The following is a 24,641-nucleotide window of genomic DNA, read 5'->3' on the forward strand; positions in this document are numbered from 1 at the left end:
GCTGGAGCATGCCGAGCAGGGCCGTGGGGTTGTGGCCTCCTTGGTCCAGAGAGTGGAGTTAACTCTTGCAGTATCAGTGCGGGACAAGTGTGCCCCATCACACCCTCCTAGATGAGGAGGTTGGACTGGAGGGCATTCCCTTTGGAGCCTGTTGGTGTTTCTTGACTCATCAGAAGGAATTAACCTATGGCATTCTGAACGGCTCTTTGGCATAGAAGGCTGGGTCTCAAGATCAAATGTCAGTCTCTCATATGGCACTTACATAAGAGTCACCAGTGACTCATCCATGATCATCTGCTGTTCTTACCTCTTGATCCTTTTCTTATTGAATGGCTGCAAGCTAGTTGTCCTGATAGTTATGGTTGTTGACTGGCTCTGAGGCATTGTGGTTTGTTTAGTTTTTAAATCGTCATTTATTGGTTTGTTTCCTTGTTCCCACTGTTTTGTTTTATAGCTGATCAATACCATTTTTCCTTTTCCACGTGGGTTTGTTTCTGATGCTGAGAAACTCTGGCTAGTACTTGGAATTCCTCAGTTCTTCAGCAATAGGTACAGGGCCGGCGCTTCCATTAGGTGACCCTAGGCTGTTGCCTAGGGCGCCAGGATTCGGGGGGCGGCATTTTGTGCGCTCCCCATGGGAGCTTCTGGTTCCACTCCCGCGCCACCGTAGAAGGACCTTCTGCCGACGTGCCACAGAAAACAACAGCAGGCAATTGAGCAGCTCAACGGCTGCCGCTGTCGCCTGTGGCATTTCGGCGGAGGGTCCTTCTTCGGTGGCGTGACGGGAGCAGGACCGGAAACTCCCGCGCGCCCCGTGGGGAGTGCACAAAATGCCGCCCGCCATATTCTGCCTAGGGCGCCAGAAACCCTGGCGCCGCTCCTGAATGGGTATTTGCTTTATTTAAATAGGCAGCCAGACTTTTTACAGCTGTAGAGGAGCTGCAATGATTGTCAAGTGCTTTGAACATCTGTGTTAGAGGCAAAGAGTAGTGTGTGAGCTACTTTCCTGTGGGAGTCTGTTGGGGAAGGTCAGAGGAAGATCTCGGGCCAGTGTTGTGGAGGGTGAACCAGACTAAAACAATTTGGTGTTTTTGGTGGGACACTGGAGACTTTGAGCCTGATCCAGTTTGCATTAATGTCAGTGGAAGATTTTGCTACTAACTTCAGTAGGAGCAGGATTGGGTCCCTCGTGACTGACTTCTGACCTAAGTCTTGGGGTTGAATGGGCTGTTTGTTTTTGCCTGAGAGAGGTGACTGCAGAGGGATTGGGAGACGGAATAGGAGAGTGTCCTGTAGATCAGTGTTTCCCAAACTTGGGATGCCGCTTGTGTAGGGAAAGCCCCTGGTGGGCTGGTCTGGTTTATTTATGTGCCACGTCTGCATGTTCAGCCGATCGCGGCTCCCACTGGCTGCAGTTCACTGCTCCAGGCCAATGGGAGCTGCTGGAAGTGGTGTGGGCTGAGGGACATACTGGTAGTTAGCAGAGGCCTAACAGTTATAGAATCATAGGACTGGAAGGGACCTCAAAGTCATCTAGTCCAGTCCCCTCCACTCATGGCAGGAGTAAGAATTCTTTGGACCTTCCCTGACAGGTGTTTGTCCAACCTGCTTTTAAAAATCTCCAATGATCGAGACTCCACAACCTCCCTAGGCAATTTATTCTAGTGCTTTAACCACTCTGACAGTTAAGAAGTTTTTCCTAATGTCCAACCTAAACCGCCCTTGCTGCAAGTTAAGCCCATTGCTTCTTATCCTGTCCTCAGGGGTTAAGAACAACAATTTTTCTCCCTCTTCCTTATAACAACCTTTTATGTGCTTGACAACTGTTCTCATGTACCCTCTCTTGTCCAGACTAAACAAACCCAGTTTTTTTCAGTCTCCCCTCATAGGTCATGTTTTCTAGACCTTTAGTCATTTTTGTTGCTCTTCTCTGGACTTTCTTCAGTTTGTCCACATCTTTCCTGAAATGTTGGGCCCAGAACTGGACACAGTGCTCCAGTTGAGGCCTAAGAGTAAGCGATTAAGTACTTACTCTTGTGCTAATTTATCTAGGGTTATAAAATTAAGTGCTTTGTAATAAACTAACCACAAAAGAACAAACCCAGTGGAATTATTTGGAGATGTTTAATGTGTAAGCCGTGAGGTTACCCTCATTAACGTACTGGGAAGATTGGGAAATGTATTGCTGCAAATAGTTATGTCAGCAAATTGGAACTCCAGTTGTGGTTTCCTGGATAGCCATCCGTGGACATGGGGCTGGTATTCAGTCAATTATGGTCTTGTGGTGTGTGGCTGTGCAGGGGAAGGAGGCCTGAGATATAAAATAAGTTGGATTTACACCTTATTTTTTTAGTTGGGACATCGGAGTGACAAAGCAGGTGGGAGCCCAGAATGGCATCTCCACTTATGAGTTTCTCCAGTTACATTTCTTTCCAGCTTCACTTCTCACTGCCTCCATAGGCTGTGACTATGCACAACATAAAGGCTGCAAGTATGTACAATGCAGGAAACTATAGTACTTATACACATGTAGATTGATTTCTCTACTTCAATTCTATTTGTCTGTCCTAACTACAGCTCATAAAGTCTCTGTGTGCTTCACCAATCTCCAGCTCAGTAAAACTTCTCCCATAGTTGTCTGAGTAAGAGAACCTGTCATTTGTGCCTGGTGCAATTTGTACTCTAAACTTTTTTTTATTTTTTTCCAAAGGCGATACCTGTGTAACCCATGCAGGTGCATACACTGTCATGAGTCCTTTGTAATGGTGAATATCTCCCTAGTCGTTTTTTTTTTTCTCTGAAAGCAAAGGGGAATGCTCCACAGAGGTCAATAGGGAGCTGACTGGCGCTAATATGATCAACTTTTTACTCTCTTTCAGTGGAACTTTCCATTGCTCATGCTTGTTTGGAAGATGGCACCGGCACTGTGCTGCGGGAACACACTGGTTATTAAACCAGCTGAGCAGACACCCCTCACTTCCCTCTACATTGGTTCCTTAGTCAAGGAGGTAAGAAATCTTAGCAGCACATTCAAGGAGTTTATCCAAGTTATTGTTTCTCATAGGCAGTGGGTCCAGTTCAAAAGGCAGCTGTAGCCATTGTCAGCTCCCAAAGATGTTGCTGCCAGCTCTGTTCAATACCAGACCTAGAAACAGCCTCCTCTTTTTCTTTCAAACTTTTATCTCTTGATATCTGTGCATGAATGCCCTAATTCACCAAGGTACTTGTGCAAGTGTCCAGTGTTAAGCATGCAAGTAGTCCCAGTAACTTCAATGGGATCAGGCTAGCCACATGCTTAAAATTGGGCATGTGGTGGGCACGTATCTTGCTGAGATGGTGCCTACATCACTAGGTATGTCGTATTTTTTTTCTGTTTTTTTCTAATACATTTAGTGAGACTATTTGGAGCTAAATTCTGCCCCCCTTATTCATGTTAGCGGAATTGTCCCATAAATTGTGGGACTGATCACAAAGCAGGATACTGCTTGGCAGTAGTACAGGTGGCAGAATTTGGCCCTTAGAATATGGGACCGGATCCTGCAGCTGCTTCCTGCACAGAAATTGCATTACATCATCATGACCGTTGTATTACAATTGACTTACGAAAGTGTGCCTGGTGCTTAACAGAGGACAAAGATCTAGTCCCCATACCAAGCATAGGGGTTATGACCCAGGGCCCTAATCCTGCATGGAAAACAATGCAGGTGCAGCCATGTGCTCCCACAGTTCTTGGCTGAAAGATCAGGACCCAAGACCCTCCCAGGGAAATACATTTCAGATGTATGGCCTAAATCTTCCTAAACCAGGGAGTTGACTTCACTCCTGGTGCAAGCCCACTGACATCAATGCAGTTAAGCCAAGGATGAATATGTTTCCCTCACTCCCGCCCCCAGTGGAAGCCACCAACTCATCCATCCATCCATCCATCCCTCTTGATGGCTCAGTCCTGCAGCCTTTACTCACATGTGCCTCAATTTTGCCAATCCTGGCCTAAACAAGTCAGTTGTCCTATTAAAGTCAGTGTCACTTAAACACAGATCTAAAGTTATATGTGTTCTTATGTGCTTTGCTGAATTGTTGCCATAGGCAGTCCCAAAGACAATGCTTATATGGCCACACACATCTCTTGCTCGCTTTAATTTTTTTTTTAAAATGGTTTAGCAAATGCCCAGGAGTTTAAACCAATGTTCCTGGCAGAATGAGCAGTAAAGTGTTGAACACCTTTTGTCTCCTCCCTCCCCTTTCCCAAGCTGGAACAGGCAAACTAGACAACCATCAAACCCCTAAAACCTTACCCAGAAGAGAGTAGAATTTTCCAAGGCATTTTATAACCAAACCATGTTCTTTTTTTTTCCCCCTGTATCAGATTCATTAAAAAGAATCTCATGCAAGTTACACAAATAACACTATTAGTGCAGGTGCAGGCTCTTATTAGCCTCATGAATGTGTGCACTAGAAGTGTCCACAAGAAATGAAGGGAGCTGAGTAACGATCGACTCATGGGATACTAGGCAAGCTGGTTGTGTGCCTGCACTTCCCAGTCAGAAATGGAGACTGGCCAGCCTAAAAATACACCTCTTCGTAGCAGCCCACGTTTCAGAGAGCAATAAACAGATCAGCTGGGCCAAGACTTCGGCTTGCATTTCACTAGAATTTTACCAAAGTTTTGCCTATTGTCATTGTGCCAGAACACACAAAATGGCTGCCATAGGTTAATACATTATAAATGTGGTGAAAACTGGTGCAAGTCTCTTACCATCTGCTCTCTTGGAGTTAGTGAAAATAAACACATCATCTAGTGGTGTCTTACTGGTATCTTAATCCTCCTGGCCTCTGAAGAACCACAAGAGGCAACCTCAGGATCTTTTTGCTCAAAACAAACTTTAAAGGGCCAGATTTTGCCTTAAGTCATCCACTGACTAGGGTTGTATAGCTGTGGCTGAAGGCTAAATTTGGCCAGAAGACTTTTTTGTTATAACAGCAGAGCTGTGAAATTCAAATCCTCCTGGTGATTCCAGGCACTTAATTGTGTCTCTTCTTTTCATCATATCCAATCCAGTAGGTAACAAGCAGCACAGTGCTGGGAAAAACAACAGTGTCCTTGTGGCACTTTAGAGATTAAGACATTTATTTGGGCATAAGCTTTCGTAGCCCACGCAAGCTTATGCCCAAATAAATGTGTTAGTCTCTAAGGTGCCACAAGAACTTCTCGTTGTTTTTGCTGATACAGACTAACACAGCTACCCTGGAACCTGAGTGCTGGAAAAGGTCATGAATCTGGTAAATTGTCCGTTTGCTTTTGATTTCAAACCTTTGTGTGCTGCATGACTCATTCTTAAGAAGTACTAAGCATACCTTGGGGTTTGATGAACATTCGGGCCCTGATTCTGGTTTCAGTGTGGCCACTTATGTGAGAAGTCGTGCACGTATGTAAAGCGTTTGCAGGATCGGAGATGGGGGGGGGGGGTTGGTTAACTTGCTGGGGCATTGAGAGACTCAGCTGATTAATGTTTAGAAAGTTCTTTGAGATGCTCAGATAGAAAACACTATTGAAATTTCCATTGAGTGATGGTAAATCCTTCATATAGGAGCATATCCTGGTTTTTAGTCCAAGCAAATTGGAGTGCTGGGATGAAATTTGAATGGTTCTTATTGCCCTATTTCTATAGTCTAATCTCTAACTTCATTTTCAGGTGGGCTTTCCTCCCGGTGTGGTAAACATTGTGCCAGGATATGGCCCCACAGCTGGGGCAGCCATTTCCGCCCATCAGAATATTGACAAAATAGCTTTCACTGGATCAACAGAGGTAGGTGATCACTTTCTGCTTAAACTTGCCTTTAGCCTTACTGAATTACTGGACACTGCTCTTCGCAAGGAGCGGTATTTCTCTGGTAGAAGTGCTATCTGGGGAAGCTCAGACCCTTGTAATTTTAGTGATACTCAGCGCTTGGGGGACAAAAAAAATCTGAAAAATTCCACCATGCAGAAGTTTTGGGCCGTGGTCTAACACTGCTCCCACTGTAGTCAATGACCACTGACTTCTGTTGAAGCAGTTAGGCCAACATTTAATGCTTTTGAAAATCTCTACTTTTTTTTTTAACCTTATTCTTGCCAAAATTCTGAAGGTCCATCACGAATAGTGCCTAGTCTATAAACAAGGTGATCTGCTGGAGCGGTCATTAGCATCATAATGATTTAACAATCACATTATCTGAAATAACCTGGCATTCATCAGTTGGACATCAGCATTGGCCAACAAGATTGCATAACTATAAAACAATGTTATATTCATATTAAACAATTCTGCTGGTGTCTTAATCACACACTAGTTATTGAGTCTTCTACAAAAATATAACCCAGTGCTATATCCTTTCTGGGCCAAATCCTGATCCCATTGGAGTCCAAGTCAATGACAAAATTTGTTCTGAAAGGGACTAAGAGTTGGCCCTCTAATAGTAAAAATGGTATAGTACAAACACCTTCAACCCAGTGTTTTCCGCTCCCTTTAAATTTAGATACATACTATTAAAATATGACAACAATAAGAATCCTTTTGGGGCTGTATGTGCAAGATAGAGATGTACACCTGCTTTGACCAGGGAAAATGACCTCTCCAAGTGCTCGCTTGGGGTTAGCCATGTGGGGGAAGGGTTGTGCTGGTCTGTCTTGCTCTTTTTGTTGTCTGTTAGTACTGAGCAAATAACTGACAACCAACTTGTATACTGAATTTCACTTTCGGTGAGGCTTTGAGCTAGATATTTGCTGCTGAAGCCTGAGCGCGCTAATGGCAGGCCGAAAGAGAACACACAAGGGCGTGAATGCTGCTGAATCAAAATTTGCCTACAAATTTGAACAGTTTTTTCACTAGTTGCTTAGCAACTTTGCCCCTGTAGTAATATTGCAAGAAAAGCTATAGCAATGAGTATGCAGCATGTGTATATCCTCATCTGCTGCATGACAAAGGGCAGCATCCAGTAAAGGAAGGTGCTTATGCCAAGGATCTACATGTGTTGGCTATTCAGCCAGGCCATGTGTTGGACTTGTGGTGTTAGTTTTTGTGTTTTTTCATCTTCCTTTGAGTATTCACCTCCTACTTGAGCATTCTTCCAACTCCTCCATTTTGACATTCACTGCATGCTTTTTATAATTTGCATAATTATGATAAATTACCCTGAGCTGCCTTCTCCAACACCAGAGGTGTGTCATTTTAAAGGTTCAAAGACATGCTGAAGGCCAAATGTTGTGTGTTTTAACAGCACCATCTAGTGGCTTATCATACATATGTGCATTCCCATTGGTTATCCCACAGGGGACTCTGCATGGAGCATCCTTGTTCCTTGTGAAGATTGTAGTATAAATATGAATGGGATCAGCAGCATGCTCATGTTGAGTATTGCCCTTTATTTGATTCTCTGTATAATTAGACAAAATATGTAAAATACATAGATTATTCTTAGCTTACAAAGATAATTATTTCTATCATCAAAATCAGGCGCTCCCTGTTCTAAAATCCTATAAACATTCTTGTTTTTGTAACAAATAGTCTGGCCTATTATGTATCCACTTTTTATAAAAAAAGAACAATCTGTCATTACAAGAAAATGCATTGAATAGCCTCTTTCTTAAGGGCTGAAATCCTGGCTCCATCCAAGTCAGTGAGAGGTTTTTCCATCAACTTCATTGGAGTCAGGTATTTTATCTTTGAGTGGTGGGTGGGCGTTTAAAAACTGAAGTGCTCTGATACAGTAATGAGGGTCATACTGAATACATTAGGTAGGTAGATATTTCTAACCAGTTTCACTTCCTGGATCTTGTGCATTAGCATCATGCTTTAATATTTGGGTGAAAATACTGCAGACGAATGTTTAACTCAAAATGAACATGGGGCAGGGGAGAATGAAAACATATATTTTTAAAAATATGTTTTAGGTTAACATAAATACATAACAAATTTGATCTTTAATTACCTGATAGTGTTTTCTTCTAGCTTCCTACTTTTCAGTGAGTTTAATTTATTCCTAATCAAGCAGCTACCATATAATGTCTCTCTTACCCTGTTAGCTTTATAGCAAGTTATGTTAATTTTCAGCAGAAAACAGCTTTCTGTTTCTATTATCTTGAGGGCTAGCCGGGCAAGCTAATGACAGGACTCTGCACGGTTAATTGGAAGGACCTGGGCCACTTCTAGTTTGGGAGTCTTGCCTAGTTATAAAGGTAGCAGATGAAACTTGAGTGTAGCAATGAACTGTTCAGCTGATTGACACTTATGTTCTTTTTACTCTTCTGATTCAACAAGATCTGAGTGTTTCTCCCAGGCACAAAACTGAGTACAAAGTTAAGAGGACATGCCGTTCACATACCATAGATTCAAGGAGCACAATTTCTTTAGCGGAACAAAGAGGAGGCTGAGGAGTAACTTGGTCACAGTTTTTAAATGCATGTTTGGGGAACAAACATTTTGATAATGGACTCTTCAGTCGAGCAGGCAAGGTAAAACAAAAGCCAGTTGCTGAAATTTGAGCCTAGACCGATTCGTACAGAAAACATGGCCTAAATTTTTAACAGCCAAGATAGTTCACCATTGGAACAACCTATGAAGTCTCCAGCACTGGAAATTCTTCAATCAAGATTGGATGTTTTTCTAAAAGATAAGCTGTAGTTCAAACATGAATTGTTTGGGGGAAGTTTGGTGATCTGTGTTATGCAGGAAGACAGACTAGATGATCAGTCTTTGATTTCAAATCATCTTGTCAGAAAATACTAGGGGAAAATTCAAATCAAACAATAGTTTTTGTTTGTTTGGTTTTTTTTGGTTCAAAAATGTTCATGGGAAAAAACATTTCCTCGTTGTTGTTGTTGTTGTTGTTGTTTTTTTTTGACCAGCCCTAATTATATGACTATTGTAAATTCCTAGGACAATTCATTCTGTAGCCAAAAAGTAAAACCTGTCATGTGGTAGTAGATATACTAATACCAGAGACCGAATCCCTTCTCTAAGTGCAAAACTCACATCATTAAGTGTGGAGCCATGACTGGTACCTTCATAACAAATGGCAGGGTGTCACCTGATAGATTATACTTTTTATAAGAACAGTAGTCCATTAGCAATACTTCTTGCATTGTCCAACTAGGGGTCTGATCCTGCAGCCCTTACTCTGTCCAAAAAATGACTTCTGGGGGACCACGTGCATAGGTAAAAACTATGTAATACCAGGTCCCTACATTTCAGTTATATCTAAGACAAATCATAAATATTTGTGATTTTAAAAATTGCAAGATCCAACTTGGATGGCACAGTACCTTGTAGAAGCAGGTGGTGAGAACTAGAAAATTCAGAGATTGGAAATCTGGAAGAATTATTTTATAATTCTAGCAGTTTCACAGCCTGTCCTGCTCTTGTTAACCTCATGCATTTTGACACTTTGAATGAAGTAATTTTTTTTAGAGGAATAAACCTGTGCCCTGTGAATCCCAATGCCACAGGTTGGAAAACTGATCAAGGAAGCCGCCTCTAAAAGTAATCTCAAACGGGTGACACTGGAGCTTGGAGGGAAGAACCCCTGCATTGTGTGTGCAGATGCTGACTGTAAGTATTTGTCACGTTGCAGTTCAATAATTTTCTAGTCTCCGTGGCCAGCACAGCACCGCTAGTGGCTCCCATGTAACCTCACAGGGCTCCAGCAGAGGACATAGTGTGGTCCAGCTTTCCACAAAGCCTGGCCAAGACTCCTTTGCTAGAGGGTGTGCTGCGCTGCTCCCTGCACCAGCCAGGTGCTTGGCTACAAAAGGAGGGTTCATGTGAACAGGAGTGGACTGTTCTGAATGCTCCCCTCCCTGGGGTGACCCACTGGGAAGAACCCTGCTGGCTGAGGCTGCAAAGATGGTGTATTGTATCAGTGCAGCCCTGTTCGGTGGCCACACAATTTGCTCAGCCAGCACACCTGCACTGACTCGTTCTAGTCTCCCTGACAGAAGAGAAGCTGCAGCTGCTTTATGTAAAGGCAGCATCCTTCCCACAATACTTCCCACCACAGGGGATAAGGACTAAATTCTGCCATCCTTAATGGGATGACTAGTGAGGAATAAGCTACTACTCTGTGTGAGTCAAGGTGACAGAACTGGGCCCTTAGCTGAGACGTGCAACTGGAGACTGTGCCAAGAGTAAGGATGGTGGTGCTAGGGTGACCAGATGAGATGAAGAAAATATTGGGACACATGGGGTGGGTGGGTGCACAGGTCTGCCGCTGGAGCAAAGAAAAGAAAACAAAAAAAAAAGGCTGAGTGCTGCCGTCGGAGCGAAATATCAGGACAAATTGCGTCCCAACCAAAGATTGATTGGGACGCGGTACAACCACCCAAATATTGGGACAGTCCCAGTTTTATCCGGGACATCTGGTCACCGTAGATGGTGCAGACAGTCAGAAGATTTGGTGGTGTCTTGCTGCTTACAGGGAGCTTGCTTTCTTGATATTTTTATAGGCCTCCTTGAAGTAAGTTTTTTGAGGAAGCATTGAGAGGGGGAATTGGTAAGGAGGGAGTTTCAACAAGTCTCATTAATTTCTGGTTTAAGTCAGTAGAACACCTCACTCTGTCTGTGGTGACCTTTCCATTCCAGTGGACTTGGCGGTCGAATGTGCCCATCAAGGAGTTTTCTTTAATCAAGGCCAGTGCTGCACTGCTGCCTCTCGAGTATTTGTGGAGGAGCAGATCTACCCGGAATTTGTCAAGCGCAGCGTTGAGTATGCCAAGAAACGACTCATTGGAGACCCATTCGATGCCAAAACTGAACAAGGGCCACAGGTAATGATATGCTTGAGAATAGTTTTCTGTTCTCCTGGTGCAAGTGGTGTTCGTGTGAGAGCTGAAGTCCTGATCCAGCGATATGTCATTTATTGTTTCTTCTCTCCATTATAAACATCAATTAATCATGATGGTTGACATGTTGGCTCTTTCTATAAATGAACTGAAAGCTTGATAAAGAAATTTACACAAGTGGGCTTCCCTTTTGCATAGTAATGCAAAACCTGTTATGGCACAGGAAGTATTTTGTGCAGGCAGAGCATGGTAGCTGCAGATGTGTTATAATTCAGCTATAAAATACTGATGCTACCTCATCACAGGGTAATCTATAGAAGTGGAAAACAAAACCTTTAATGCACAGGGGGGGTTAAGCTGAGTCCGTAGAAGGCAGGAGGATGCCAAGGTGACCTGAATATCAGCCTTGCCAACATTTCGGGCTTTTACACCTCGTCTTATCCCTTCTAAGGAAGCCATAAAGATCCACGATCGAGGGCAATATTTCCTCTTCTCCTAGGCCAACCAGTTATTAATAAAACATAACAACAAACAGAACTTATGCTCTGCCAAAGGTAAATGGGGAAAATGCCATTCCAAAAAGTTTCACAACTTAGTCTAACTCTGGAATCCATAATTTTCTATTGGTTCTGACTTTTCCTAACACCAACTAGAAAGTCTTAGGCCGTCGCCATGATAGCCTGGTATGAAATAGGCAGGTTCTACTTACAGTTGGAGTTCTGAAACCAGTGAGGGCCCAGTTCTGCCAGCCATTCTGACTGTGCATAATGACTTGCTCATGCAAGTCATGGCTTTGAAATCACTGGACTGCTTGCGTGAGTAAATTACGACTCAAGGTGAATGAGGATGGCAGAATGGGGCCCTTGATAAGAGGTATGCGGTAATCAAAGAATCCTACGTGATGGCTAGTGCGATAAGACCAGATTCTGATATCTTTGCCTAGGCCTGGTCTACAGCTAAACTTAAGATCAACATAGCTACATTGCTCAGTGGTGTGAAAAATTCGTATGCCTGAGCGCCGACCTATGCCCCTGGTGTAGAGGCAGTTAGGTCAATGGAAGAATGCTTCTGTCAACCTAGCTATTGCCACCTGAGGGGAAGAGATGAACTACTGCAACTGGAGGAGAAAAAAACCAACCTTCTGGCCCTGTAGGAAGCATCTACGCTACAGTGGCATAGCTACAGAGCTGTAGTGTAGACATGGCCTTGCATTAAGCAACACCTTCCTTTGCAAACAGTCCCATTTGAAGCCAGTGGAATTGCTTGCAGAATAAGAGCTGGTCTACACTAAAAACACTGCAGCTACACCGCTTCAGCGACATAGGCTGACATGAGGGGGTTCTCCCACTGGCCTAGGTAATCCACCTCCCAGAGAGGCAGTAGCTAGGTTGACGGGAGAGTTCTGTCAACCTTGTGCTGTCTACACTAGGTCAGTTTAACAGTGTTGCTCAGGGGGGTGGATTTTTCATGCCCCACCCTGAGTGATGTAGTTATAGTGACCTAATTTCCTAGTGTAGACCAGGCCTTAGTTGCTATTCAGTGAGACTGAAGGTACCTCAGACTGAAAGCTCCTAAGGGCTGGGGCTGTCTTTTTTTATTTTGTGTTTGTACAGCACCTAGCACCACAGGGTCCTGGTCCATAAATAGGTGCTATGGTAATACAGATGATAAAGTGGCTAGTAGCGAAGTTGGGGTGCCCACTGGCTCACATACAACAGGACCACATGTCCTATTTCTCCTGTTCTACCTGACCTGATGCATATGCCCTTTCCTTCTCTCCTGCATGTCTGCGTGCCAACCATCTAAACAAGAGGAGATCCAAGATAGGGAATGGAGTGGGGGAGGCTGTTTTCAGAGCTTTCATGTGGTTCCCAGTGCAACACAAACCATTTCCTCTGTCTGCACATAATCAGAACAGCTGCTTCTCTGGAGTCTGGCTTTTGGACAGGGTGCATTCCAGGCTGGCACTAGGGAAACGTGCATTTTGGATCAAATGGTTCAAATCTGAAGGTGGGGGGGACACCTTCAGAACCATTTAAAATATAAAAAACCAGTAAATCCTCCAAAAGTAGTTTCCAAAGATACAGGGCTAGATCCTCAGCTGGTGTACACCATTGTAAACTATGCTTACACCATCTGGTCCAGCGTGTCTGAATCAGATTCTCCTCTCGCTTACACCCATGTAACTCAGGAGTTACTCCTCTTGTAGTCAGTAAAGATATTCCTGAAATACACAAGGCTGAATGAGAGTAAAATCTGGTCTGGGGTATTTTTAAAAAATTCTGCAAAATACTTTTTCCAGAAAAAAATCCCTGATGTCCCAAATCAAGAGAGGTTTTTTTGTTTGGTGCTGCTGTGAGAATATAGGAGCAGCTCCTCAGCTGATGTAAATCAGAGTAGCTCCACTGAAGTCAATGGAGCAATATAGAATGACAGCAGCCAGAAACCTGGCCCACGTTACAGACATATTTTAAAAACACGGTTGGGAGACTTTGGGTGAATGGCTCCTTAGGCCTGTCTCCATGGTCAGAGCTGAAGCAGGCAGATTCCATTGTTCTCTCCATTGCATTCTCCTGGGTGGGGAAGATAAATATGTGCTGTCTCTGTATTTAGATTTGTTTGTTAATACTTAAAAGCCTCAGCTGTTGTGCTGGACATGGTGCACCCAGAGGGGAGTCAAATAGGCATCCAAACATTAAGGAGAAGGAGCACAATGTCAGGGCAAGGAAGCTACACAGAATATTTCTCCTCCTCTTGCCCCCATGCACGCTATGTTGGGACATATTGTAGTTGGGATATATATATTATATGCTGCAGAATATCCATATGACTGACGGGCGGCTACATAGAAAAGGAGTTTTGGGGCCCAGCAAATATCTCCACAAAGAGTCTTATTCCCTTTGCATCAAAAGTTAAAACGTGTGGCAATAGCACCAGCCACTCGCACTGCATTACTCCTCTGGGCTGGGTCATGTCAGATGCAGCTGGTGGCCAATGGGAGCTGGCCACAATATTACTCTGTGTCAAAAGCCACTCTCTCTGCAGATGCCCAGGGGCTGGGAGGCTGCTTTCCTGTGAATCCCCTGGCCTTGTGTCCATTTCTGTCTCGCTGATCCATGGGAAGGACGGGTATAGCCCACGTATATGAGCAGCCAACTTACTGCATTAACTTCCCCTTTGTAGTGCCACAGCCTGCAGGGGAACATACATGTAACCCTTCTGCCAATTGAAGCCAGCAGCAACAAGGGCCAGGTTCAGTATCTAGGGGTTCCTTTTCAACAATAAAACACAAAACCAGCTCGAGCCCCCACCCAGTGACCTGGGACAATTACACGCCCCCAGGCACCTCTATGGGGCAATACTTCCCCTCTTGCAAGCACAGAGTCTGAATGTAGCAAAAAACTTTTAACAAAAGGAGGGAATTAACACAGCATTAATTTGGGAAAACACCACAGCTAGGGCTCATAAACACAAACCATGAGCAAAAGACCCACCCCCAAATAAGTTGGGCAGTGTCTTTTTTCCCCTCAAGGTCTTAAGTCCAGCAGTCCCTTCAGTGTGCCCGTCCCTTCTCTGTATCCCACTCACTGTTGCTGTCCTGGGCCAGTGCAGCCCCAGAGTTCAGAGGTTCAGCCCCAGAGTTCATTTCCCACCCTGTGTGGAAGGCAGGGTGGGTAAGGAGGCACCTTACATGCTGCACTGCTTGGGCACTCACTTGTTGCCCCAAAGGCCGATTGCCATGCCTCTGTGGGGCTCTGTGCTGGCCCTCTCCACCAGCTTCTCTGCTGGCTCCTTGCAACACCTCTCCACCAGCTGCCCTGCTAGCGGCTTGTCACTCCTCTCTGGAAGCTGCCAGCTCACCAAGATGTCTTCATCCCCCCCCCCCCCTTAACACAGCTCTCAGTGATTTCAGGTGTTAGTGGGGGAGCCTCACTAGAGCACACTGGGCAGTCTCTTGCAATAGAGACACTGTCCCAAAGTAGGCCTAATACTTAAATATAGGTATTAGTGGTTTCAGCTCTGCAGCATGTAACAAGACTCTCAGTTGAGTCTTTCTTGGCTCTTTTATTCTCCCATGGAGAGAAGAAGGGCCAAATGGTGTCTAGAACCTTAAACAGGGCCAACAGCACCAAGTACAAATATGTGTCGCTGCCTTACCCCCCCCACCCCATTCTTGGGCTTTGGAACCCAGGTCTCCTGCCTAGTGAGTGCTGTTCAGGTGAGTCCCTCCATCGGGGTATGCCAGGTACAGTTCTGCTGCCCTTGGTTCACACAAGGATAGCAACTCTTTATTACTCCTGCCCCAATAACAAGGAGACTGGGGATCCAACAACACCAGCCACAAGGGATCATTTGGGCAAGCAGTCCCATCATGCTGAGCACCTATGCAGGGTGCGTGTGTCCATGCAAAGATCAGCTTCTAAAGTCTTTTTCGACAGCTCACCACTAGATGTCAGGGGAGGGCTCATCCAGACTCTACTTACATATGGAATGAAGTTATTACATAAAAAGCAGTTGTGGCTCATCGGATATTTCGTAACCTTCTTAGTTTGTCAGGAAACCCAACTCTGGGACAAACTTTGGGATTGTGGGTCTCTAGTGGACAGAACAGGGCACTACCTGTCTTCAGGCTAAAGTTGACTTTAGTGGACAGACTTTCCGGTCCTGCTTCAGCCATAGGTGCTTCTAGACAGATACTGTGGGGTTGTCACATGGTGAGTTAGCATGCGGCAAGCCAGGACATGAAACTACAGAGCATTAGCTTGCCACGTGCTAAGTGACTGTGGTGACCCTGTTACAGCACACTAAAAAAGTTCTGTAGTGCACTTGGGAATGGGAGTGCGTCCAAGTGCACTATGGAAAATTTTTAGTCTGTGGCAGCAGGGTCCTCCCAGCCAGCTAGTGTGCAGCAAGTTAGCATGCTATAGATTCACACCCTGGCTTGCTATGCACTAACTTGCCATGTAGACAAGCCCTGTGTGTAGCAATTTAAAATGACTGCAGAGGATGAAATGCTGGGAAATCCTCTGCCATTTCATGGACTTAGGGTTTGTGCTCTATGAAACAAAACTGTAGAAAGCCAAGCAAAGAGCTGTGCTGAGATGGGCGGGGCATGGGGACTGAAACAGGTCAGCGAAAGCTCTGCTTAGTTACAATGCTGCTCAGCTCATCGATATTTCACATTTTAATGTGATTTCTCTACAAAGCCCAGTGAGTTTGCTTGCTGGCTGCAGATCTGAACTACACTGCAGCATACATGGCATCCATCAAGGGTTGTCTGAGACAAGTGCTGATTTCACATGCAGACCCAGGGAATTCTGGGGCTTGGGGTTTGAGTGACTGTAAGGAATAATACAGTAAGTCAGTGCAAGCTGCAAGCTGCAAGCTTGCTACCTAATCCATCAATAAATGGTACCTGGCAGACAATATTTGGTTATGTTAAAACCCTAGTAGACTAGGACAGATTGCCACTGTCTGCCCATTCTGATGAGATATTGGTGGATTCGGTATCTAGTCTGCTTGTACGATTACTTGCTACAGCCAGTGGAGGAAGAAAAGAGTACAGTGTTCTGCCATGCATTGGTTAGGGGTATTTGACCTTAAATCTTTAGAGGAGATTGAAATGGTCCAGAGTCAACTAAAGACCTGGATGGGGCATGCATGTGAGAAACCACAAATAAGAAATGTGTTTTGCTTGGGAAGAAAATGTTGGCGGGACCTTCAGGGGCTCTACAAAATTCTGAGTGGTATCTTCAACTCCAGTTAGTCAGATGTGCGTTTGTAGGTTGAATACCTTTCCTTGTAATAAATGAGCAAGACAACACCCATAAAACACATGAAAGGGAATATTACTTTATGCAACCTAGAGTCACCCTAAGGAATGCACTGGGCAGAAGCTGCTGAGTCAGACATCGGTGCTGGATTTTAAAAGGCTAGATGATTTCAGTAACGTGTAGTTGAGCAAAGCAAGATGATAAAAGAGTAATCAAATCTCACATCGGGTCATAAACATCTGCTTATAAAAAAAAATATTGAAATAGTGCAGGCACCAGGAAGGCAAAGCTTCTCCATGCAGACCTTTGCCCAATTGATCAGGTGTGCTATGAGGAGGTTTTTTGTTTTGTTTTTTTTTCTCCAGGTTCTTCTACCATGGTCATTGGGGGAGGGGTATACTGTGTGTGTGTGTGTGTGTGTGTGTGTGTATAATACCTTAGATTTGTCTTACCAGATCAGGCCTCTTGAATAGAGGGTAAAACCAAAATTAAAAACTGTAATAAATAGCTCTTGTTTGATGAGAAATACAATATATCAGAATATTTCACAATCTTTAATTTATTTCTCCTCACAATGCCCCTGGGAAGTAGGGCAGTATTAATATTGCTGTTGTACAGATGGGGAAACTGAGGCATAGAGACTAAGTGACTTGCCCAAGGTCACATGGGGAGGTCTGTGGAAGACCAGGAAACCGAACCTGAGTTTCCCAGGATCTACGTTACTGCCCTAACCACTGGACCATCCTTCCTCTCCTTGATAAAATAGCAGTCAGAGTTAAGAGTCTTGCAAGCTCTAGTTGAAATAACAAGGGTAGGGCGGTTGGTGCTTTTATGTCGCTTTTGGAAACAGGTGGCTGTTTTTGCTTTTCCTCAGTATTTCTTCATCTAACAGGCTTTTGCTTTATAAGAAGTTACAGCTGTACAAATATTCTTGTTTTTTGTGATGTAAAGTGATTGACCTAGATTGGTCTTGGCCAGAGACAGGTCAGCATGGAAGGCACTCACAGATACTTTCAAGTTATTCACATGTGGCAACCAGGCAAATAAACAATATGCAAACCACCTGCCAACTCTTGTAAGTGCCACGTGGCATCATCTGTGATAGCAGCCATTTCCCGAGGCAGTACTGTGCATTCTTGAAAGATTGTTTTCCATCCCCTGTTTTACCCTACCCTGTGTGTTATATGTGAGTGCAACATGTATACTTTGTATTTGCTTTGTGTTTACGTTGCAGAGGCAAATGTTGCATGCACTCAGCAACATGTACATTATATTGTGTTTTTCCTTGGCTTCTCAAATATCTTATTATTCCCCAGAGCTCTGATGTTTTGTTTTTGGGTAAATTCAGATTGGAAGCATGAGGTCAGAATTAATTATGGTGAACTGTCACTGGTGGATAATCTAGTGGGGGTTATATAACTGCATCTGCTTTGGACTTGGGCTTGAAAACCCTGACTCATGCATCCTGATGCACGCATCTACTGAAGTTAAAACAGGACCCTTCTTTGACTAGAGCCCAAATGACTAATGAAAGTTTGTAGCGAGTGGGAAAGATTGACAGTCCAATGCTGGGTGATTTTGATGTGCACTTTCTGTTAAAAACGATTTCCAAAAGCAATAGGCTATAGTACTGCCCAGTCAAGGGCTGTGGTATGCTTAGATCTTCACTGGTTTAACAAGGTTGGGGACTAACTGTCCTAGGGCTGTCTGGTCCTGCCAGTGTGGAAAAAGGATGATCGAACACCAGAAATTGTTGCGACACAGTTATGCATCTGTCTGCATTAGTACCGTGGAGGGGGGTGATTGCAGGTCATGTAGATGCACCCAAGTAGTTTTTAAGTGAGGTGAAACTTGGGGGTATGCAACACAAATCAGACTCCTGAAAGGGGTACGGTAGTCGGGCAGCGGTCCAGAGCCATTGGTGTAGACATACCCTTAGTCTCCAAAAGGCTTGTCTATGTGTGAGTGTTAATTCACATTAAGGGAGGAAGTGAATTTTAAGTGCAATAGGTATTCTGGAATAAGTCCAGGTATAGACAAGCTCTATTAATCGTGCTTTAGGTATGGTCATTTTTGTAATGTAGCTGAATCCTAAGTGAAATGCAAACCTCAGTAGTACACTCTAACCATGTGCTGAAGTAGTTTAACCATCTGAAGTATCTTAAAATTGAAATTCAGGTTTTACAAGATGAAAGCATGACAGAAAGTGTCAGATTGCTGTGGATTAATGTATGTTTCAGAAAATTAATCTCTCAAGAAGAAAAATTATAAATGGCATGCTTTATTCATCTGGCTTAGTTAAAAGAGCTGCAGTTAAAATTGTTTTAAAGTAGCAGGTAAAGTGAATACTGTTGCTCATCTTGTTTAATTTTTGCTAAGGTGTGGGTGCCGACTACTATTAGTGTCCCAAAGTATGTTCAGGATTGTTTTGATACCTGTATTTATAAAACGGGGGAGTGGATTCTGTTAAGCGGCTCCTGTGTGTTACATGTAATGGACATGGCAAATATTTGTTTACAGTCTTTGTTCTAATAAACAATGCATTTAAGTTTTAGTGAAACAAACAAAGGAAATAGGTGTATGGATATGTGATTGAGATTAAAGTTAGTCTTAAAATGTAAATAAAATGTGGAAAGTAAAAAAAATAAAAAAATAATATAGCTGCCATTGAACTAAGTCTTTGGAATTACAGTGCCACAATAGAGCTGCTGTTCCATGACATGCCTTTTGTATCTGACAGATTGACCAAAAACAGTTTGATAAAATTTTGGAGCTGATAGAAAGTGGGAAGAAAGAAGGTGCCAAGCTGGAGTGTGGGGGATTAGCCATTGGAGACAGAGGTCTGTTCATAAAACCCACCGTGTTTTCAGAGGTTACCGACAACATGCGAATTGCCAAAGAAGAGGTACAGTACTCCATCGGCGGTTTAGATTTCAGGTCACATGTAGCAATCGCAGTACAATATTTTAACAGTTCTTTTCCTCGTTATTTTCAGTGGCAGTCCCACTAATTGGAACATTTTTCTGCCATGATCTTAGCAGATGTCAAGCAAAATAAACTATTGAAAATTGCAGAATGTATTCAATCGACAGAGCATCCCAAAAAGCTGCGTGGCGCAGAAATGAATTTCTGACACATCGTAATAAGGGAATTTCCGAGATTTATTTAAAAAATAATTTGATCAGTAACCAGAAGTGGAAGTTTAATAGGAGGAGAAAGGGAAGGGGATACTGTCAAAACTGTTAGAGCCAGAGTGTGATCACATGTTTTTCTTTTATCTGTTTGCATAGTACATACAATTCCTGGGGGTTTCCCCTGAAAAAAACAAGTGCTTTGTTGCCCTTCTTTTTCAAAAAAGTGCCATCAGCACCGTGCTCATGAGCACGCCATAATAACACATCCATGTATGAACTTCAGTTGTAAGTGTTCAGGCCCCCATTCAGGAAAACACTTCTAATCAGGAAAGTTTCTTACGCCCCCATTAAAGTCAATGGCACTTAAGCACCTGTTTACATTTAAGCATATGCTTCCATGTGGTGCTGAATTAAGGTTTCATGGAGTTGCTATAAACGTTGTTACTGAAAGTGAAACCATTTTTAATGGAAGGGCATTGACAGTGTTTTTCTGACTTGAAAATTCAGTAAATTGCAATAATTCAGGCATAGATTTACTAGTTACAGAAATTCCTCACCTGCCTGCTCCCTCTCCATGATCAGAAAATTCTTGGACCATCTAAATCCACAGTTACATGTTATACCTAGTTGGTCAGGTAGGGTACCATGTGCTGTTTTATGCCCCCTGCTGGATGGAATCAGAATTGCCCAACTGTGCATGCCAGGGTTTATGCTGCCCAAAGTTAGGAGAGGTCTCCCCTTTGGCTCCAGGGATATGCCCCCTGTGCTTTTGGACATGATGCTCTAAGTTCTAACCCCACTGTTGCCATAAAGCCCTGAGTAGTTGTAGTACCTCCCAGTGAAACCCTGATATTGGAACTCATGGACAAGTTAGAATATTCCAATAACCTACAAAGAGAAACTTGGTGAGCCCAATAATTGCAGATGTAAACCCTATTGTTCTCTTGCTGATATCCTTGTCTGTGCTGGTTCAGTCATCCTAGTGTCAAAATACTGGGAAAACCAGACTTGAAAGTCAGACACTCTCTCAGGTTTTCAGTATTTAATCGCAAGCAAGCTGAAACAAGGGGCCTGTGATTAGACCCTGAGGTTTCCCTCTCAAACAATATTAACTAATGTATTTCCATTGGGGAATAGAATGGGAATAAAGTGGCTGCCAAGGTCCTATTATATGCCAAGATGTCTGATAGTTTAGCCTAGATCTTTTTATGGGGTCATTTATTGTATACTCCTGGGAAAGAAAGTGTCATCTTGGTGTGTCAGATCTGCCATGCAGTCTCTGAGAAACCTGGAAAAATCTCAGTCAGCCTGGGCATGAGTGTCCTAAAAATAGAGAAGAATAAGAGCGGAACAGACAATCCCATGACAAACCTCTTTCAAATGAATTACCTCCAGATCCCAAATTCATGATTCATGGGGCTTCTCCAGTTTCCTGTCCTGTTACTTTGTCTGCTAGCAAGAGTCCATTAAGAACATATACCTTAAAAAGGCAGGAATTTGCAGCCATTTGTTCGGAGTCCACCTTTTTGTGAAACAATTGATTAAGCTCTTGCAGGGGATGTTCCTGTGGAAAGCTACGTGTAGGAGCACGTCTCCATTTCATCAGTGGAGTATCAGCTTGCATAGCATATGATCATCCGCACATAGAAGTGTCCTGGCATTGCTTCTGTATTGTACTGTGTATGAAACGTCAGCCCACTTATGCTCAGAAAAGTAGGCTTGTACTGTTGTGTGGCTGCGGATTGCCCTTATCAATCCATGAGCCAAGTTATGCACCTGCAGAGCTAGTGTATGCAGAAGTGGTGGGCAGCCACCTGTGTGTGATACACGCAGCTGATTTTGCAAAGGTTACAACATTTACACACACTTTCACCCAGGTTTTCTACATTTCAACTACGTCAAGTGCCAGTTGTGCCCATAGAGAGTTAGAGTTCTGAACGGAGAAAGAATGAACCATTTTAAACGTATCCAGAACTAACTCTTGCCCATTTTAACTAAATAACTTTTGCTCATGTAGATTACAAGATGGCATAATGCAAAGGAAAATCTTTAATCTTCAGAGCTTTGCATGGGTCTACTACTGTAGCACCTCACTGCACACTGGGCCTGAACCACATTCCATTGGCAATCAGTGGGGAGTTTTGTCATTTGGCTTCTGCAAGAGCAGGTCTGTCATACAGATTGAAAACATTAAAATACCAAAACTGAAGATGTCCACATAACATTTCTAAGTTTTAATTTTCAGAACACTCACTGTTCTTTGGTGAGTAATGCCTGTTGAATTGCTTACAGATTTTTGGACCAGTGCAGTCAATAATGAAGTTCAAAAGTATAGAAGAGGTCATAAAAAGAGCGAATAACACTGAATATGGACTCACAGCAGCCGTGTTCACAAAGAATCTGGACAGAGCTCTGACATTAGCTTCTGCGCTGGAGTCCGGAACAGTCTGGTAAATATGTTTCTGCCTATGGGATTGCGATACACAGAGGTAGTTTACAACGTGTCTGAGCCCTGGTGACCAGTAGCACTGACCCTGAGCTCCCTTCCTCTTGCAATTTTGTCCTAAAAAGCAATAGCCGTTGCTGAAAATGAGACAGTGAGAGTGAAATGTATTTTAGAGAAACCAAACCGTTTTAGTTCCCACACGTTTTAAATGTAATCTGTCATATGGCAAATCCCAACAGCATATCCTGCCTTATCGAATAACATGGCCATGCCTTCTGAGAAACTTTTATTTAAAAAAACAAAACAAACCTACTACTATTGGGTTGCTGTTTATTATGTAGTTATTGTATAAGGTCTCAGACTATGTAACAAATTGGTCTGAACAGTAGATGGCACCATGTCACTGTTTAAAGAGGCAAGTCAGTATTTTGCGAAAAAAAGCTACTTATTTAATATTAGGACAGTTTAAAGAACTGGGCTGAAATCCTGGCCCCACTGTAGTCAATGGCAGTTTCGCTCTGGTGTTTGATAGTAATTTTTTTTTAAATCGTTTCTGTTTAGAAACAATGCTTTGTATTTATCCAAGATTTTCAGCCTCTAAGGATATTTTCAAGAAAATATCCAGGCTTGGTTTTGAAGACAGGATCCACCACACTTCTTCATGTGACGCTACAGGCCTGTCTGTTGCAACAGGCCAAATCCTGCTCACATTGCTCAGGTGCTGTAGTTGAGGGAACAGGATTTGAATCCTTGTAATCCCACCACAGCTAGTGTCCTATAGGAGTAGACCCTCGGAGGAGCTAGTGTAACATATGCTCATCAGTGGGTTACATTAGCAATTTCTATTCTCACCACAAGACAAATGTGTCTAATACAATTGTATTCCTACGCCCACCGCTACGGGTTGAGTCTTCATGTACTCTGGACACTAGCAAAGCAGTTGCAGCTCAGGTGGGCATGTCTAGACAAGAAAATAGGTTATATTTTTAAAAAGTGTGTTTTATTCGAGACTTTGAAACTAGCATAGACACAGTTTAAGACATTTACATGTGTTAGCTGGTCCTGGCTGGAAAATGGGCGGGGAAAGGGCCAATCTATGTAGAGAGTGTTGGTTTCTCAAATATTCTATGTTTCCTGCTATGATACAATCAAACTCTGTGGCTGAAATGACCAAAATGTAGTGACTAAAACACCTAGTGAAATAAATAAAGGGAAGAGAGACACGTTTGTCAGGCAACTCCTGAATATTAATAAACATGAATCTACTTGCCCCACCTTCCAACTGTTTAATTTGATAAAAATTTGTGTTTGACCATAGGATCAACTGCTACAATGCCCTTTATGCACAAGCTCCTTTTGGTGGCTTTAAGATGTCAGGAAATGGCAGAGAACTGTAAGTTTGTTTTTGTTTTGGGGATGTTGGTTTTTTTTAACTCAGTTTTGTTTTCTCTCTTGAATGTAGAACATTAAATGCGATATTGTAAGCCTGATGACTTAGTAAGGATTTCACCAAGCTTGCCTTAAACTGTTGGGGCTGGATTTTGTCGCCCTTACACCTCTATGTAGTCATTTATACCAGTGCAATGTATCATAGAGTTCGAGACCAGAAGGGATCACCAAATCAGTGTGACCACCTGTATATCATAGGCCACCAACTCCTGCACATTAAACCCAGGCACCGAAAGAAACGAGACCCAAGTATTACAGTCCACAGGAGACTAGACTGTTGCGTGCCACGGGGAGAGAATAGGGAGAGTAGACTGTTACGTGCCTGAGGCTCCTGCAATGGCAGAGAAATGATCAAGTGAGTGTAAGAGGACGTAAAAACTTCTATTGTGATTTGTTTGTGTGAATAGTGCCCTTCGAATTCCCCTCACCCAGCCTGCAAGTCATCCACAGCACTCGGTGCTCTCTATCCTAAAACCGCTTTTCAAAACTCAGTTAAATAGCTCCTATTCTTGCTTTAATGATGAAGGATATTTCCTTGCCAGGTAAACATCAGACCAAGGCTGTCATGTAACTAATTCCCCTTGTTTCACCTGCTGATGGAGGTTAGGGCTTGGGAAGGTGCTTGGGGATGGTGATGGGTTCCTGTGGCTCTGCCAGAGAAAAGTGAATTCTGCCTTGTCCATTCCGAGGCTTTTCAGTTACTGAAGGGCTGCTAGCTTTTTCTCAGTACCTCTGGAAATCAGGTCTGTCTCGGGTTGGTCACTCCAACATTCTAGCACCCAACTTAGCATCCACTCTTGAAAATTTTGGCCCAAGGTCCCATGTGAGTCATCAGTACCAGGAATAGAACGCATATTTCCAGAAGCGGGTTCATCACTGCATTACTCTGTTCAGGGGCTTCCTAAGGACCCGCTTTGTCCTAACCACCGAGCGCCTCTCTAGGTGTTCACTCACAATCTATTATTAACCATTTCTATTGGCTTTGTTTTGGAAGAAAAATGCGTTCAGATGCTTGATTTGCT

General features: G+C 43.4%; 1 protein-coding gene across 1 annotated transcript in view; it reads left to right on the forward strand.

The window, feature by feature from the left end:
* Positions 1-24,641, forward strand: part of ALDH1A3 (aldehyde dehydrogenase 1 family member A3) — a 48,569-nt gene that overhangs the window by 21,137 nt on the left and 2,791 nt on the right. Inside the window, exons 6-12 of the mRNA XM_050967143.1 lie at positions 2,880-3,008; positions 5,694-5,807; positions 9,485-9,587; positions 10,617-10,801; positions 19,331-19,495; positions 22,017-22,174; positions 23,489-23,563. Of these exons, the coding sequence (XP_050823100.1) occupies positions 2,880-3,008; positions 5,694-5,807; positions 9,485-9,587; positions 10,617-10,801; positions 19,331-19,495; positions 22,017-22,174; positions 23,489-23,563 (929 nt within the window). The remainder of the gene's footprint in view (positions 1-2,879; positions 3,009-5,693; positions 5,808-9,484; positions 9,588-10,616; positions 10,802-19,330; positions 19,496-22,016; positions 22,175-23,488; positions 23,564-24,641) is intronic.

The sequence above is a fragment of the Gopherus flavomarginatus genome, chromosome 9 (assembly GCF_025201925.1).
Source record: "Gopherus flavomarginatus isolate rGopFla2 chromosome 9, rGopFla2.mat.asm, whole genome shotgun sequence".
NCBI lineage: Eukaryota > Metazoa > Chordata > Testudines > Testudinidae > Gopherus > Gopherus flavomarginatus.